Source organism: Canis lupus, chromosome 24, assembly GCF_011100685.1.
Source record: "Canis lupus familiaris isolate Mischka breed German Shepherd chromosome 24, alternate assembly UU_Cfam_GSD_1.0, whole genome shotgun sequence".
NCBI classification, from domain to species: Eukaryota; Metazoa; Chordata; class Mammalia; order Carnivora; family Canidae; genus Canis; species Canis lupus.
In genome coordinates this window covers 22,757,413-22,776,447 of record NC_049245.1, presented here as the reverse complement: position 1 = coordinate 22,776,447, position 19,035 = coordinate 22,757,413, and the positions used below count along the sequence as shown (strand labels likewise).

The following is a 19,035-nucleotide window of genomic DNA, read 5'->3' as shown; positions in this document are numbered from 1 at the left end:
GTGCATATAATGTGCATGGAAATTGATAGCATAACTGCAGGGAAAGCCTGTCTGTCCCTCTGCATGGCTCAGCTAGAATATAGGCACAAAGGGACCTGGGGCCTTCCCCCACTCCAACACCCTTCATGGCTCCCACCAACTCCACACCAGTCCAAATATCAGGCCCAGAGCCCAAGCCCACCCTGTACTGGATCGCCACTAGTGCCCACAGAACTGATAGGGACCACAGACACCAGCAAGCCCTCCCCTGAGAGTGCAGAGTTCCCCTGCCCTATTCAAATGCCAGTTGCAAGGTCCCTAACATCCTACTTACGGCCTCCTGGCGCTCACCGTAGCCAGGGCAAACAGCAGACTCAGTAGAAAGGGTCACAAATATTGACCAAAGCCACTCTCAGTGTTTGCTCTTGGCATGAACACTTCCTCTTCCTCGACATATCCAGTGCGGGGGAGATCGAGTGACAACCAGTGGACACAATGGTGGGAGATTCTCAGAGGCCCCGTCTCCCTGCCTCAACGGCAGGCAGGGTTGGGTGAGCACCTGCTGCATGCAAGGCCCTCTGCCCTCAACCCCAGGGGTCTGCTTACCTCTGTAGCCAGTGCCTGGAACATACCAGGTGCTCAATAAACATTTGTTGAATGAATTAATTAATGAATGGACAAGTGAAAGACCCTTGTAACAATTCCAGTGACAGCATTTCAGGGCTTCTCCTTCGCTGAATATTCTCAAGGGGACTGTATTAGTTTTCTATTGCTGCTATAACAAATTACTACAAATGTAGTGACTTAAAAACACAAATGTATTTCTGGAAGTCAGTAGTCCAAAATGGATGTTGCTTGGCTGAAATCAAGGTGTTGGCAGGGCTTTGATCCTTTCTAGAAACTCTAGGGGAGGATTCGTTTCCCTGTTTTTTCTGGTTTCCAGAGGCTGCTTTCACTGCATGCCTTAGGGCCTCTTCACCTTCCAACCAGCAAGTCGGGCCGAAGGCTCTTCCTGCTGCCACCTGTGTGTCCCTTCCACGTCCCTCCTCCATCTACAGGACCCTGTTGACACAAGGCCCGCCTGGATAGACTGCGATACTCTTCTATCTCAAGGTCAGCTGATCAGCAACCTTCATCCCAACTGCAGGCTTCAAGTCACCTTTGTTCTGTAACCTAACACGGTCACACGTTCAGGTTTCGGCGTGCAGGCCTAATTGAGCGGCGCTTTCTGCTTACCACCCAACTCAGCCTACAATTTGATCAACAATTTGCCTCCAAGGGGCAGAACGAGTTCTTTTCGCTTCACAGTCCACATAAATTCTACACAGGCAGGGCTGTCAGAGAAAAAAACGTAGTCAGACATTTCCGCTCTGTTATGCTTTTATTTATGCAGAACTTTATTAAAACAACAACACATACATTATTTTGTGTTATACGAAACATCCACCAGTAAGAGGACCTGGGTTATAAAATGTCCTCACGTACGGCCTAAGCAGGTGGCGAGTCTAGAAAGCCTGGAGCAGCAAAGGGTCTGGGGGCAAGAGAAAGCATGGCCTGGATATTGGAGCCTCAGCTCTACCCCCTGCCTGGGCCCTGAGAGCCTGGCACGGCCCTCCCTGTCTTGGGGCCTCAATTTCCTTATCTTAAAAGTGGGAAGTGGGTCAGAATGGGTTCATCCAAGGGGGCAGTTGCAGGGCCAGGCTGGAGACTGGACAGAGACCCCCGCCCTCTCCCCGCTCTGTGAGGTCACAGTGCCCACAGCTCCACTGGACCCGGCTAGAGCCTGCATGCCACCTTCCAGGGAATGCTAGAAGGTGGCAGGGGTGGCAGCTGCTTCCCCCTTGCCAACTCTCAGAGAGCCCCAGCACCATTCCCCCTAGATTTCCTAGAGAAAAAAAAAATCGATGCCACGGTCCTCAAGGAGCCCCGTGGACCAGTGTGACCTGCCTGAGGATGCCAGGCCCAGGAGGTGAGGACGGAGGCCCCTCCCTCTACGTGCTTCTTTGCACTTTACCAAACGCCGGCCCTCAGCCCTCTCCCTGGAGGCCAGCAGGCGTGACGACTGCACTTCACAGAGGCAGCCCCTGACGTCAGGGGGTTTGACCGTGGCTTTCCTAAAATCCCCCAGCCTCGGACATGGGGGGCAGTCATCCTTTCAGCACGTGTTTATTGAGCACCTACTGTGTGCAGGCACTGGCGGGGCTGCAGGGACACAGGCCACACCAGGCCACCCTGCCCCTGTGAAGGTCACAGCCTAGTGAGGGAGACAGACGGGAAGTGAGGAAACACGGCCCTCTGCCATCCACCTGCCTACCTCTGGGCCCCCCAAAACAGGGTGTACATCCCAAGAGGGTACACAGAACAATCCCCTGGGGTGAGGGGAGAAATTATTGGAACTTTAGTGAATATATTTTTAGCTCATCCTCTTTTAATTTCTATTACTCAGGATGTATAAATAAGTTCGCACATTTGAAAGAGTAAACAATATACTAGCACATTTGGCGATATATATCCCATACCATATATGTGATATTATATATATAATTTCTTAATAAGCAAACATAAATACATTGGGGGGTATAATAATAAATGTTTGGAGACCGTTATCTTAAGGAAGAAAGAAAATTGGTTATCTCATGTGCCCCTCAGAGGTCCCAAGAGGTGGGTGGCGCCGAGCACATCAATTCCACGTTCCCTAAGATCCAGGTCCCAGCCGCCTCTTTGCTCCTCCTGTTGGCCTCCTCGCTGTCACAGAGGCTACCACAGCTCCAGGGGCACGGAGCGGCATGGCTGTATAGGTGCAGGAAGAGTGGCCATTGCTTTGCAGGTCTCATGTTAGTGAAGAGAAAGCCTTTTCCGCAAGGGCCAGACCCCTATACCCAGTCCACCCCCAGCCCGCACCCCACACCCTTGTGAACCCCCTCCTCCCCGCCCCCACCCAGCCCACCACAGCAAAGGCACTGGGAGTACTGGAGCAGGCTTAGAGCAATCAGGATTATCCAAAATCACATGGGGTAGGAGGAGACGAGGGAGCAAAATCAGCCTCCTGCCAGCAAGGGGAGGGATCAGCTTTTGGGCCATCACCACCAGTGACTGTCACAGCAAACGGAGTCCTTTCCTCAAAAGAGACTTGGGTTTGGGGGCAATCAGACATCGGTGTCCCTGATTCACAGACCGGTGGTCTTGGGCAAACTTTGCTGCAACTCAGTCTCTCAATCTGGAACATGAGGACATCACGTTTCTTGAAAATTATAAAATGCAATTGTGAATCTTGTTATCCCCAGGGTCATCCCAAGAAGCCGGAACACCTGCAGGATAACGGAGGATGCTTTGTCAAACTCGAGTAAGCAGGGAAGGGAAGGGGAGCCCTGGGGTCTTCGTGAACAGCCAGGGGCCGAGGCTCAGAGACGTCAGATGGGCAACCCAGGGTCACCCAGCAAGGGGTGGGTAGGGAGCAGGGTTGGCCACACCAAGCTGAGGGTGCTGCCCTGGCCTTGTGTCTGCAGGGCACCATGGCCCTGAGGCTGGCACTGACCTGATAGCCCCATGCTCTCTGCAGATGATGCCTTCGTGTTGCCTATCCGCATCCATCCCCCGGCCCCGGGCCTGACCCAGTGCATCCTGGCATGTATATGTAGGTATATACGGAAGACCCGCCCTGGCCGTCAACGTGGGCCTGGGCAGAGGGCCCAGCCTCAGGCCAGGCTGACCTGGGGGGGTAAGGCCTATGTTGGGCTGCAGGGGAGGGAGGGAACTCTTCCCATTAAAGGCTGTCAGGGGTGTCATTGCAGCCAGGATCTCTTTGGTGGTTGGAGAGAGGGAGTAGGAGGGAGGTTCGGAAGAGGAGTTAACCGTCAGCCCTCCCCTACTCTACCACCAGCCCAGCTCCTGGGCCAGGAGGCCAGTGGTGAAGTCATGACAACAGGTTGATGCAGTGCACGCACTTCGGGGACACGGTCTGACCACATCCTAAAGATCGGTCTTCTACTTCTGTGTTCATCCCCCTGCCCTTCCACTTATTCATCACTCAGTCCTTTCTCAGACCATCTGTCCACATATCCATCTGTTGTAATATCCATGCCCCCCATTATTCGGCCAGCCATTCACTGGGTCAACCATCAAGTCACCCCTACCTTTATCTGTTAATATTCACACTCACCCAGCCATCCACCCATCCATCTTCTATCCATTCTTCCATCCGCCCATCCATTTTCTTATTCATCCACCTTCCAAGCCATTCTCTTGCCATTCTTCTGTCCGTTCACATATCCTTCCACCTACTTATCTTTCCTGAACCCCAACTTTTTATCTTGCTCCATACTGGGCAACATTGGGCCCCCAGAGATAAACCAGACAAGGAGCCTGCCCTTGAGAAGCTCCCAGTTCTGGGAATGGGTACGATCTGAAATACCAGACTATTTGTGCTCCCCAGTCACTGTTAGGCAGCTATTAACTTCCATTGCAAGCAGTGTTCCCCTCTAGGACATGTCCTCCCTCTGAGCTGGTGCTTATCCGTAAGCAGAGCAGGATTACCCTGGGCTCAATTAGAAAATTGAGAGGGTCTCCCAGCAATAGGGCCTCGCCCCCTGCAAGACTTTATAGGATAAGAACCTGAGTGCAGCTACTGATCGCTTTCCTGCCTCCTCTGCAGCCTGGATCACCTGCCTGGCCTGCTTCCTGAGGACTCAGGCTCACCAGGTTCTGTTCAACACCTGCAGGTGAGCAGCGGTGAGCAAGGGGAGGGTGATGAGGGCTGAGAACATGCAGTTTGTTCCCATGGCAGCCCCCTCACTGGTTTGAACCTCCCCTTGATCACTGGACCAGATAAGCCAGCCCAAAGCTGGCTTTTAACAAATCCCTTGCCTCAGAACCCACTGTGTTTCCCCAGTGCTCCAGCACTTTCACCCGCAGCCATCTGGAGTCCTGTCTCCTGCTTCCTTTCCAAGCTGCCTCACTCTGTGTCCTGCTGTGGACCCATTAGGCCAGCAGGGCTAGGGTTCTCATGCCCTGAATAGACTATTCCTATTTCTGCCCTAGTACCTTGGCACATGCTGTTTTTCCTGCCTGGAATGTCTGTGCCATCCTTTCCCTTCACCCTTTTGGTCCATGCAAACTCCTCAGAATTCCTGCAGAACTTTCCACCTCCTTCATTCACTTAGAGTTTACATTCTAAATATCTTTATGCCTTCTCTGGGCCCAGCTTTGACCCTCATCACTCCTGAGCTCCCAGTGGGGCGAAAGTAGGCAGACACCAAAACCAGTGGTAAGGGGAGGAGGGTGGTGTTGATTCCAGAGGTAGTAGGAGGTAGGGATGTTTTTTGAGCTGAATTCTGAAGGATGTGCTCCTCAGGACAGAAGGGAGGGACCAGACAGTTCGTAGATAGAGAAAGGGCATGCAGAGGATGTGGGTGATCACTGTGAGTAGATCTCTGATGGCCCTGGTTACTGGGGTAAGAGCTTTCTTTTCTCTGTGACACTGTGCAGCCACAGGACTCTGTCGGCATCTTGGAGAGGTGTCTCACCGCCCGGGAGGATGCTGCCCCTCAAGGTGGGGAAAGGGCGAGGGCCAGGCCAGGACTTGCTAGTCTGTGCAAAGCCCTGCTTCATTTTGACTGCTGTTTCTCTGTCTTCCAGATGCAAGCTGCTCTTCCAGAAGCTCATGGAAAAGACAGGTGTTCTGGTCCTCTGTGCTTTTGGTATGTCTCCAGGGCACTGCCCCATCCCAGGTGGAGATATTCCTGAGCTGTTGCCCAATCTGGGGAGGGAAAGAGTGAAGGCTCTGATGCTGACTGTGTGACACTGGGCAAGACATTGATTCTCTATGAGCCTCAGTTTCCCCATCTGTCTAATGAGTGTTGCTGTGAGGAAATTAACTGATGACCAAAGAAAAATTTTGAAAGCTAAGAAAAGCCTTGAAAACTGTAGGGTTCTCCTTTAACCACAGTGTGATCATTTTTGCTTGTTTTTGAGTTTTCTGTGGCTTCCTTCCAACCACTGCCACCACCTCCCACATCACAGCTTTACTTTCTCAAGTAAAGGGATCTCCTCCCTCCACTCAAGCATACTGGCCTAGGGAGGCTGGGGGCAGGAGGGGGAAGGGTGAGAGAATTTCCTAGGAAATTAGAAATTCCTAGGAAACTTAACCCAATAAATATTTTTTTAATAACGGCTTTATTGAAATATAGTTTGCATACCATAATGATCACTATTTTCAAGTGTATAATTCAGTGGTTTTTTGTATATTCACCAAGTTGTGCACCCATCATTGCTGTCAAATTCCAGTATTTTCACTACCCCAAAAAGAAATTCCCTAGTCCCTAACAGCCTTCCCCATTCCCCCTCAGCCCAGACCTAGGCAACCAACTGCTATAATATGTGGTCTTTGTGGCTTCTTTCACTTGTCATTGTGTTCTCAAAGTTCATCCTTGGTGTAGCATACAGCAGCACTTTACCCTTTTTTATGGCAATGAAAGTATTTCATTGTATGGATATGCCACGTTTTGTTTGTCCATTTATTGGCTGGTAGATATTATAGTTGTTTCCACTTTTTGACTACCATTAATAATGTTCCTGTAAAATGTTTGTGTGGACATGTGTTTTAAATTCTCTTGGGCATATATTTAGAAGTGGAATTGCTGTGTCATGCAGCAACTCTATGCTTAACTATCCGGGGAATTGCCAAACTTTTTTCCAAAGTGGCTGCACCATTTTACATTCCCACCAGCATGTATGAAGATTCCAATTTCTCCACATCCTCACCAACACTGGTTATTATCTGTCTTTTATTTTAGCCATCTTAGAGGGGGGGTGGGTGAAGTGGTATCTCATTGTGGTTTTTATTTCATTTCCATAATGACTAATGATATTGAGCATCTTTCCATGTGCTTATTGGTCATTTGTAGATCTTCTTTGGAGAAATGTCTATTTAGATCTAGACCCATTTTTAAATTCATTGTCTTTTAATTATTGAGTTGTAAATTTCCTTATACTCTGGATATAAGTCCCTTATCAGAGACACAATTTACAAGTATTTTCCCCCATTCTGTGGGATGTCTTTTCACTTTCTTGATATGGTGTCCTTTGTGACACAAATTTTAGAAATTTTGATGAAGTCCAATTTATCTATATTTTCTTTTATCATATGTGCTTTAATGTCAGATGCAAGAAACTATTGCCTAACCTAAGAGTTGTTCCCTCTTTTTCTTCTAAGATTTGTATAGTTTTAGCCCTTACATTTAAGTCCATGATCCATTTTTGAGTTAATTTTTGCATATGATGTAAGGTAAGGGTTCAACTCCATTCTTTTGAATGTAGATATCTAGTTCCATTTATTGAAAAGACTCTTCTTTCCCTTATTGAATTATCTGGCACCCTTATTGAAAATCAATTGACCATAAATGTGAGGGTTTATTTCTGGAGTGTTAATTTTATTCCATTGATCTATATGTCTACTCACCAGTACTACCATGGATTGATTGCTATAATTTTGTAGGAAGTTTTGAAATCCAGAAGTGTGAGTTCTCAGACTTTGTTCTTTTTAAATTGTTTTGGCTATTTAGGTCCCTTACATTTCCATATGAATTTTAGGATCAACTTTTCCATTTCTTAAAAACTGGCTCCTGGGATCTTGAGAGAGATTGCATTGATTCATAGATGAATTAAGGAGTAGTGTCATCTTAAAAATATTAAGTTTTTCAATCCATGAACATGGGCTGTCTTTCCATTATATTATATCTTTAATTTCTTCCAGTGATGTTTTATGCTTTTCGAAGTGCAAGGTTTGCACTTCTGTTAAATTTATTCCAAGTATTTTATTCTTTGAGGTGTTATTATAAATGGAATTGTTTTATTAATTTTATTTTCAGATTGTTCATTGCTTGTATTTAGAAATATAATTGATTTTCGTATACTGATCTTGTATCCTGCAACCTTACAGAACTCATTATTTCTGACACTGGACAAGACATCCAGTCTTAGATACTTTAGGATTCTGTATGCAAAGTTATGTCATCTGCCTTTTATTTCTTTTTCTTGACTAATTGACCTGGCTAGAACCTCCAGGACAATGTTAAATAGAAATAGCAAGAATAGACATACTTGTCTTGTTCCTTAGTTTAGGAAGAAAGCATCTAGTCTTTTACCATTAAGTATGTTATTAGCTGTGAGTTTTTCATAAATGGACTTTATCAGATTGAGGGAGTTTCGTTATATTCCTTGTTTGTTGATTGTTTTATCATGAACATGAATGCATTTTAAAGACTCTTAATAAGGCTTGAATGGTAGGATTTCAGGCAGCAGAGAGATCATGAAATGCAGAGATCATCTCATTTTCTTCTCTTCATCAGTATCCCTAGTAGAATTAGAACAGGGGAGGGAGAGGGGACATGGATTATTTGGTTTATGTGAGACACTTTGCATATGTGATATCATTTGATCATGAAGTGGATATTACTGTTATTCCCATTTTACAGAGGAGGAAATTGAAGTATGGAGAGATTATGTAAATTCTTCCAAAGTTGCACAATGTTAGTAAGTGTCAAAGCTATAAATTGAACCCAGATGCTTTAATGCCAGAGCTTAAGCTTTTAACCTTTCATCTTAAATGACTCACTCTCGTTCTCCTGGCCCCACAGGATTCTGGGTGTTTTCTATGCACTTACCATCCAAAATGGAAGTCTGGCAGGTGAGTATGTGTTCTGCTCAGGCCCCAACACTGACTAACCTCACCTCACCTAGGCAATGTTTCCTCTATCTGCTTCTCTCACTCACCACATCTGGACCCTGATCAGTTCCTGACTCATCGCAGCCCCAAATATCTGCCTTTGCCATGCCACTCACCTGGAACCCTTGTCCCCCACCAGAATATGACTTTAAAAAAATAGATGTAATAATCCTCTTACAGAAGGACTCTCCTGTCACTCACACCCAGAGGTGACTCATCTTTCCTCTACCAAGTCTCCTTCCTAAAGTGGGAAGATGAGGATGGAACGTAATTCTCTCTCTACTCAAGGCAGTTTGTTCTTCTGCTCAAGTGAAATGAGACCATTTGCTTTGTAGTTCCTAGGGAGGAAGGAGGAAGAAATCAGTGGCCAGAGGTCCCTGTCAGAGGACAGTAAAGAGTCTCAGAAGGCTTAAAGAGAAAGAGGATCTGATGAGATTATCCTTACCTCTCTTCTTCTCCCCTTATAAACTCCTTTGTATACTTCAAGATCCACCTAAAGTGTCACTTCCCTCAGAAAAACCAGATGGGGCTGATGGCATTCCCCTCTCCTCCCACAATTTTCTGTAATCATAAATGCAATCTTCTGTAATCATGACTATTTTCTCAACTGTACTGGAAGCTCTTGAAGACAGAAACAGGTCTGATTCACTCCAGCAATGTATACCTGAGGGTTGGGCACAGGGTTGTCTCTCTCAGTGTTGGTTGACTGGATGATCAGATGGAAATGTAGAATGGAAGGATAATGGGCAGTCCAACAGCAGTGATGGATGCAGGGATGTGGGGAAATGGTTAGGGGGACAGATGGACAGATGAATGGAAGACCAGGTAGATTAGAAAATGGACAGATGGGAGAGCAGATGGGATATATGGGTAGATAAATGGATGGATGGATGGATGGATGGATGGATGGATGGATGGTTGGTTGATGAGAGATTGGATAGATGGGGAAGTGGATGGGGAATGGATTGGTGAAATGGTCCATATATAAGGATGGATAGGAGGATGGATGGGTGAGGAAGGTTGGATAAATGGAGGAGTAGATGGGTGGAAAGGGTGGTTGGATGGGATGGTGGATGGGTGGAAGGGTGGATAGATGTGGATATGGATGGATGGATTTGAAATGGAGGGCATATTGTATTTTTGGGCAAATAGATGGAAGAGTAAATGGGAAGGTGGATGAATGGATGAATTTATAGACTGTGGGAAAATGGATGGATGAAGTTCTATTGGGCCCAGATTAGGCCATCTGAAAAAGATCCCTTGCTTTCCTCAACACCCTACCAGGATGACAGCATAAATAGTCCACTGCAGAGCTTGAGGTAAGAAGAATTTGCTAAATAGTCTTATTATCACCTAGAAATATATCTAGGGCCTGTGATGTATTGGCTAAGAATGTGGGCTCTGCAGTCAGACCAACCTAGGTTTAAATCCCAGGTCCCATACTTCCTGGTTAAACTTTTGCAAGTTACTTCACCTCTCTGGGCCTTTGATTTCTCATTTATGAGATGAGACATAACACCCACCTTGCTCTGGATAATTATGAATATTAAAGAAAATGTAAACTGTCCTGAATAATTCCTGGCCTATGGTTAGCCCTCAGCAAATGGTAGCTGAGTAGAAATTTTAACCAACAAGATACCACCTGGTGGCAGCATCCTTAATTGCAAACAAAATAGTCAGGAATATTTGGAAGAAGTAAGTTGAATTTAAAAATATTCCAAGTAGGAGGAAGAACATGAGTAATATTTTAGAGATAAGAACCTGCTGGATAGGGCCAGAAATGAGCCCAAGACAGTGAAAAATTGTGAGGCTAGTTATTTGTGGGCTGACTGACAAAGGTAGAAGCTGAGGTTGACAATAGCAGTATCACAAATCAGTCAGTACATGTGTTTGCTCCTTCTTTGTAAGAATGTACCAGGAAAAGGTGCGGCATCACACTGGGGAAATCCAGGACCTCCGAGGTAACATGACCCTGCTCATTGCCAAGCTCCAGTTGATGGAAGCCATGTCAGACGAGGTAAGATACTGGCCATTCTGCTCCCAAACATCTGACTTCTCCCTTTGTTTAATGCCCTGTTTCCTATTTTTCAAGTTTTGGGTGGAGCACATTCCCCTAATAACTTCCTGGAAGAGAGTAAAATAGGAGGCATATTGATTTGTTTAGAACTCGCACATTTGAAAATATCTTTATTTTACCCTGCATTTGATTGATAGTTTGGCTGGGTATAGAATTAGATAGGAAAGTTTCCCCTGAAAATTTTGAAAGAATTACACTACTGTAGTTCTAAGTTACACTGTTGCTGTTGAGAAGTCTAATTGTGCTTTATTGGCCCTTTGTGTATGGTCTGTTTTTGTTTTTGTTTTTGTTTTTTATCTCTGGGAGTTTGGAGGGTTGTTTTTATTTCCAATGTTCTATATTTAACCTGCTTGGGGGGGGGGGGTGCTGACCTTATTGAGTCTATAGGTTGATGTTTTTCCATAGTTTTTAAAATTTCTTAGCTATTATTTCTTAAAATATTGTTTCTTCCCCATTTTCTATCTCCTCTCCTGGGACTCCAATTACATCTATGCTAGACTTTCAGGGTGTGTTCTGCATGATTCCTATGCTGGTGTGTTTGATTTTTCATTCTTTTTCTCTATGTGCTTAAGTTTTTGATATTTTCTATTCACATTTCTTCAGGTTCATCAATGATCCTGTATTCTGTTCTGTCCAATCTATAATTAAATTTGTCCATTAAGTTTTTAAGTTCATATGTTGCCTTGTTTAGTTCTAGAATATATATTTGATTCTTTTTACTAAATTTTAATTCTGTGGTGAAGTTCTCCAACATTCCATCTATGATGTCCTTTTTTTTCTTTTATTTAACATATTGTCATAGTTATTTTTTCTTTTTTTGTCATAGTTATTTTTGAGACCTTTTCTGTTAAATCCAAAATTTGGATCATCTATGGTCTTTTTCAATTGTCTGTTTTCCTTTGGAGTATCAATCACAGGGTCTTGTCTCTTCGTGTCCAGTAATTTTTTAGTGTTTTTCTGGACATTGTATACAAAAAAACTGTATGCTCCAGATAATTATAACTTCAACCAGAGAGAGTTCTCCTTTTTCTTTGTAAGGAAGTTGAGTATACTGATCACTTCTATGTAGACCTTCATTGAACTGGTTCAGGACTGGATTTCAATTTGTATAAGATTTAGTCAGAGATTTTCAGCTTAACCCTTAGCCTCCTGCTCAGACAGCTTCAAACTTTTGGTAGATGACTTGATGGGAAATACTGACCATATGTCTGAGGCTTCCCAAGTTTGCAGTTTTGTCTTTCAGCCCTGCATCAATGCAAGATCTCCATCCCCAGGGGTAACCTTCTCTGCCAGGGACAAGCTTGGGTTCTCAGACTCTAATTGTGCCCATAATTTGTTTAGTGCCTGCAGGTGCAGCTATAGCTTCTCAGTATTAATTCACCACTCCTTCTAGGGCAGTGGTTCTCAGAATCTGGCCCTCACACCAGCAGCATCAGCATTACCTGAGAAAATGTTAGAAATTCAAATTAGTGGCCCACTGCCCTCAGACCTACTGAAGATGGGAACCAACCATCTGTTTTTTGACAAGCCCTCCAAATGATTGACATATACTAAGATGTTTGTAGGGCTTTAATCTCTTGCTTATTTTGTTTTGGGGAATTCTCACTGAAAGAGATTTGGTTTCCCAAGCATTATGAGGCTGGAAAGTTTTACTCTGTCTCTCAGAAGTTTTCAAGGTAGCTCTTTAGCCTCTTTCATAGTTCTGGGTTTCAGTTAACATCTTACAGGGAAAACTGTTCAGGTTTGAGGCTCATCAAGTCTCCAATTTTGTCCATTTAGTCCTGTGTTATTATTAAAATCTTTGCTTTCTCTTTCACCAGTAGCAGCCCCTGTTCAGCCCAAGCCCATGCCTTCAGCCCATGCCCGGAATCATCAAATGCTCCCATGGATCAAAAAATTGTCAGTGAATTTCAGAATGGTTCTCTCCTCTCTGGAATTTTAATCTATCCAATCCTCATTGCTCTTATAGCTCAGTTTACCTTACATCTTAAATGTCACGATAATTTGCCTATGGGCTGGCTACCCTGGGGGGTTTTACAGTCTGGAAACTCATGTCTTTTAGTCCTAACACGTGCTCTTTACTTGTGTGATTAAATGGATGTTTTCCCCCCAGCCATATTTGCTTTATTCTCATTTTCGAAACTCCTATTATTTGGGCGTTAAATTCCTGAACTAATCCTTTATTTTTTTCATTTCTCTCTGTTTTCTCCTCTGTTTGTTTTGAAATTGAGAACATAATCTTAGCTTTAGCTATCAAAATTTCTACTGGGTTTTTCATTTCTGCTAATAGATTTTGAATTCCTAAGAATTTTCTTTTTTGCTTTCTGGCTGTTCCTTTTCATTGATTTCTATTCTTGTTTTTTTGATGCAATATATTTTCTTACCTTTTGGAGCTTAGGCAGATCATCAAACTTTCTGAGTTTCCACATCAACAAAACAAATCATAAATACTACCCTGTAACACTGTGGCTAGTCTAGCTACTACTGCCACACAGTAAACCACTTCAAAACTTGGTGGTGCAAAACAATCATTTTATTATGCTCAGAGATTCTGTGGGTCAGGGATACAAACATCATACAATGGGATGGTTTCTCATTGTTCCACAATGTCTGAGGCCTCACCTGGGAAGACTTGAAGGCTGGGAGTGACTTGGGAACTGTGTCTGGAAGCATCTGGAAGTGTCTTCACTCACATGGCTAGAAGTTGATATTGGTTATCAGCTGGGAACTCAGGGCTATTGACTAAAGCACCCATACATGGGCTCTCAGTGTTATGTGGGCTTTCTCACAGCATGGCAGCTGGCTTTCAAGAGTGAGCATCCCCAGGGAACCAAATAGAGCTGTATCCTCTTTTGGGCTTAGCCCAGAAGTCAAGCAGCATCACCTCTGCTATAGCCAAAGGCCCACGCAGACTGATGGAAGGGGACTTTAGCTCCACTTCTCAACAGAATGAGTGTCAGTCATATTGAAAGAAGAGTGTGGAACAGGATACTTTGTTGTAGCCATTTTGGGGAAGTACAATCTGCCACAGTTTTGAAGAGTCTAATAAAAATAATAGCCAGCATTTACTGAGTACCAACCATGCTAAGTGCTTTGCAGTTTTTATCTGGCAGGAGAGTGTAGTAGCTAAAAGCCCAAACACTGCCACCAAATTGCCTGGTTCTGCCTCTTACCAACTGTGTGACCTTGCACACACTCCCTTTTCTGCCTTACTATTCTTATCTTTATTTTTTTTTAAGATTTTATTTATTTATTTGAGAGAGAGGACAGACTAGAGAGAGAAAAAGCACAAGTGGAGGGGAGGGGCAGAGGAAGAGGGAGAAGCAGGTTCCCCACTGAGCAGGGAGCCCGCCATGGGGCTCGATCCCAGGACTCTGAGATCATGATTTGAGCCAGAGGAAGATGCTTAACTGACTGAACCATCTAGGTGCCCCAAATCTTTAAAATGGAGGTGATCCTAGCACATACTTCCTAGAGCTGCTGTGAGGAAATAAGAGTGAACGTATGTGACACTGAGGACAATCCTGGCACACAGCAGCAGCTTTACAAGTCTTGGCTCTATCCTCACAGCAGCAGGAAGGGGACATGATTATCATCCCCATGTTACAGACAAGAAGGCAAAGATTCAAAGGGGCGGTAACCAGCCCAAAGCCCCACAGCAGTAAAAGTCTGTCTGACTCCAGACCCCTGCCTCTTAACTTCACAAAGGCTCCTGTCCCATGTGGGATACTCTGTCACAGTCCATGCGGAAGCACTGAGTAAAGCCAGTGGGTGGGGTACGGGTGGCTCTGTGTCACCTGGGCCTCCTCACAGTATGGCGACTGGGTGGTCTTGTGCCAGGACCAGCCACGGTCTCCACAGGCAGGGGTAAACAGTCAAGGACAAGAGGATATCTGCAGCCACCTGTTAGCTGCTGTGAACACACACGTGAACATGGTCTGTAAGAACACATCAGCACACAGCTTGTGTTTTCCACCTTCTCAGCAAAAAATGGCCCAGAAAATAATGAAGATGATACAAGGAGATTACATTGAAAAGCCAGACTTTGCCCTAAAGTCTATTGGTAAGTGGCTCCTCCCACACCCCAATAATCTGCCCACATCAAGTTTCCCCAGAAACTCTTCAGAGGATGGATTTCAGTTCTGGCCTGATGTACTCTCTGCTACTGGGAAGTTCACGGTCAGAGCTAACCTCTGCCCCCCAGGTGGTTTTCTTGCTACAATTTTCTGTTGTCTCAAAAAAGGGGGCTGAGGCAGGGAGAGGAGGCCCCCTACTGCCCCTTCACCCACTCACCACCCTCCAGACCCAGAGGCCAGCAGAGCTGCACCTGCCCCACATCAGGGAGACTGACCACATAAAAACCAACAAGGCCCAACTGCAGGTGGGAATCAGTGCTGCGGAAAACCAAAGGAGGTGGCTGGGAGAGAGGGGAATCCAGGCAGAGGGGTGTGCGGGAGGACATTGGAGTTGAGACCTGGCCAGAAGGGAATAGTATTCTGGACCCAAGGGAGCCCCTGTGAACGTACCCCAGCTGGGCATGTGGGGTCAGAGGGCTTAAGCTGTCAGGGCAGGAGTGCCCTCCCCTGTGAAATAGGTGTAACAGATAGCCAGGGGAATACTTATGAGGCTGAAGTAAATGAAGTGCTGCGGGAAGGACGGGAAGCAGGTGGTGTATTAATTCATTTCCACCTCACAGCAATCCTGTGAGGTGGGTGTTAGCATTACTATTGTTGCTGGTATTCTCACTCCCATTTCCCAGAGAACACTGAAGTCCAGAGAGGGCCAGTTTCTCACCCAAAGTGCTCACCTGGCACATAGTCAGTGCCCAGCCAGACACCCTCCTCCCATACAGGGGCCTCCATCGACTTTGAGCAAACATCAGCCACATACAACCACGACAAGGCTCGCTCCTACTGGAACTGGATCCGGCTTTGGAACTATGCGCAGCCCCCAGACGTGATCCTCGAGGTAGGAGGAGTGGGGGGACAAGGAGAGAGTGGCAGGGATGTGGCCAGGGATCTGGGAGCAGGACCTGGAAGCAGACACTGGGGGTATGCACAGAGTAGGTGGGGGCCCAGGGTGGGGTTGGAGGTAGGAACAGGAGATAGACAGGGCAGGGGCAGGAGACAGGAATAGACAGCAGAGGCTGGGCAGGAGCTGGGGCAGGCACAGGGAAGGGACAGCCTGCTTTGGCACTGGAAGGGACCCCCCACCCATGCCCCTCAAGCCTTGAAGGTCAACAAACCCTCATGGACCCAAGCAGGGGGCCCTCCCTGTTTCACTGCCCTCCCTGTACTGGGCTGAGGGGAAGGTTCATTCTTGCCACTGGCAGTCAGGGGAGCTTCCTGGAGTTGGTTGAACCAAGCTTTGTAGATGGAAGGATCTGGCTCATCCAGGAGGCACAGGAGGTCTAGGGGAGCCAGAGTGGGAGAAGGAATTTATCTTCATCCACCCACCCAGCATGGTCCCCGTTGCACCTCCCCTTCCAGCCCAACATGACGCCTGGCAACTGCTGGGCCTTCTCGGGTGACCGAGGCCAGGTGACCATCCGAATGGCCCAGAAGGTCTACCTGTCCAACCTGACACTGCAGCACATCCCCAAGACCATCTCACTGTCGGGCAGCCTGGACACTGCTCCCAAAGACTTCGTCATTTATGTGAGCACGCCCCAGCAGGGAGCAATGCTTAACGAATGGGACAGCTCACATGGTGGGATTCTGGGCCCTCTGTCTACACAGCCCAACAGGCTAGAGGGGCTGGATGAGGCTTTGTTAAGGCTGAGGATGACCAGGTTCAGAGTTGATCATAGCCTTTGAAGATGGGAGAGAAACAGCTACTTTATTTCAACCCAAGTTTTTCAGAGCCAGTTTGGTCTTCAGAGACAGTGATAAGGAAACTGAGGTCCAGAAAGGAGTCAGGGAAACACCCAAATCCTACAAGTCAGTGACAGAAGAAGACCCTCAGGCTTTTGATTCCCAGTTGAGTGCTCTCTCTAATCCATTATTCTGTGTTGCAATGGAATGATGCCCAAATGGGAAGGAGTGTCCCATCTTGGGAGGTATGCAAGTCTCAGCTGGGGAGGGGCAGCACCCTCTGAAGACCCTATCCATACCTGATACTTCCTCCTTGGTTCTGACTCTACAGGGCATGGAAGGCTCTCCCAGGGAGGAGGTGTTCCTGGGGGCATTTCAGTTTCAGCCAGAGAACATCATTCAGATGTTCCAGCTCCAGGTACCTGAAAAAAGCTGCTCATGTTGAGCACATAGTGAATGTACTCCACGTGCAGGGCTTTCCCCCAGGGAACCCCGTTTCATCCCCCAATAGCCCCGGGGTGCATAATCATCACTGGCTCACTTGACAAATGAGGAAACTGAGGCTCGGGAGTCTGGAGCCACCGCCCAGGGCCAAAAGTGGGACCTCGAGGAGATCCATCCAGCTTCTAGGATTACATCATCTCCCTGGCCTGCCCAGGAGCCCTCCCGCTGCAGCTCCCCCCAGGGACAGTGAACACTGAACAGCAGGGGCCTGCTCGGCCAGGCTTGCTGGCTTCCAACTTCCCGTCTCCAACCTGGGAGGCCCTGTTAGCAGCACCTGATCTGAGGCCTGACTGGACAGAAGTTGGAGACAGAAGCAGGACCTTAAGGGGTGGCCGCTAGAACGGCCCTGAGACTCAGGGGAATGTCTAAGCTTGGGAATCAGGCTGATGATGACCCAAGCCCTTGGTATTTCCCGGGAAGGTTAAAAGCATCTAGTGAGATCACACAGGCCAAGGCCCCACTTTTGCACGGGGCTCTAGCAGCAAAAAGCAGAGGACCCAGCGCTCACTGTGCATCTCCCATGTGCCAGGTGCCCGTGGGCCAGCTCGCTCCAGGCTCTTGTTTCATGCTCACAGCAAACCTGGGAAGCAGATATTATTACCCCTCCCATCATACAGAGAGGGGTCACTGAGGCCCCAAGAGGGGCAATGATCTGCCCTGGGGTCCCACAGCCACATGTGCCAGGGCCCCAAGCCTGGGTCACTTTCCCAATCACAGTATATCTGTCCTGGCCTCAGTGCTTTCCATCCCAGTCCCTGAATATCAACTTCCCGTGTGGCCTCGGGACAGTCCATTCCCCCTCCGAGCCTCAGTTTATCCACCTGTGAAATGGGAAGGTAACTCTCTTCCAGAACCAGCCTGCCCGAGCTTTTGGTGCTGTCAAGGTGAAGATATCGAGCAACTGGGGGAACCCACGCTTTACCTGCCTGTACCGAGTGCGTGTGCACGGCTCTGTGACCCCACCGAGACAGCCCTAGAGAGCAGCCTATCTAGAGCCCCTACCCCAAAAGAGATTAAAGTTTATTCTTCACAGCCCATCCCAAGTCTGAGTGGTTTTTTGCTCCAAAGAGTGAGAGTGAGCTAGCAGGTGGTGTCTGGGGTTAGCAATTCTCAATCGTGTCCGAGTATCCAGGCCCCCTCTCAATAGCTCCATGAGGCCCCACTTCACAGATGGGGACTGTGAAGGCTCTGAGCAAAAACTTGCCAGAGGTCACAGCTCACAAGTGCAGCACCAAGATTCAAACCTAGGCAGTCTCACACCTGCACATAAGCCATCTCCCTAGCTTGACATCACGCTCTGCCCCTGACCCAGGTGTGACTTTGGGCAAGAGCCAGCCTTCCTGCGGCCTCAGTATTCCCTTCTATACAACAGAACAAGATTGTGGCTGTTGTATTAGATGAGGTGGGGGATGAGAAGTCCCATCTCTGCCCATTACAGAGTGTTTCAACATCGCACAGACCATTTACTGTGTGACATTAGACAGGACACACACCCTCTCTGGACCTCATTTTTTCCAGGTATCACATATTGATTCCATGTTGTGTCTCCAAAGATGATAAGCAAACAAAGTAAGAAGCTAACCCACAGAATGGGAAAAAATATTTGCAAATAATATATCTAATAAAAGATTAATGTGCGGAATATATAGAGACTCCTAAAACTCAATCACAACCATCACAACAACAAAAATAAAACAATTCAAAAATGGGCAAAAGACTTTCTCCTAAGAAATATACAAATGGGCCAGCCCAGGTGGCTCAGTGGTTTAGCGCCTGTCTTCGGCCCAGGGCGTGATCCTGGAGACCCGGGATCGAGTCCCACGTCGGGCTCCCTCCATGGAGCCTGCTTCTCCCTCTGCCTATGTCTCTGCCTCTGTGTGTGTGTGTGTGTGTGTGTGTATTTCCCATGAATAAATAAATGTTGTGTTTTTTAAAAAAAG

The 19,035-nt window shown here is 46.8% G+C and overlaps 1 protein-coding gene across 1 annotated transcript; it reads left to right on the top strand.

Annotated features, from left to right (window-relative positions):
- The first annotated feature begins 1,751 nt into the window (after nucleotides 1-1,751).
- SUN5 (Sad1 and UNC84 domain containing 5) lies at nucleotides 1,752-18,132 on the top strand. Its single transcript, XM_038571997.1, has 13 exons — nucleotides 1,752-1,948; nucleotides 3,264-3,322; nucleotides 3,539-3,697; nucleotides 4,631-4,697; nucleotides 5,614-5,675; nucleotides 8,613-8,662; nucleotides 9,986-10,020; nucleotides 10,610-10,718; nucleotides 14,763-14,841; nucleotides 15,631-15,746; nucleotides 16,268-16,435; nucleotides 16,923-17,009; nucleotides 17,947-18,132. Exons 1-13 carry the CDS (start codon nucleotides 1,884-1,886, stop codon nucleotides 18,070-18,072), a joined length of 1,182 nt encoding a protein of 393 aa, XP_038427925.1. The 5' UTR covers nucleotides 1,752-1,883; the 3' UTR covers nucleotides 18,073-18,132.
- Nucleotides 18,133-19,035: the final 903 nt, after the last annotated feature.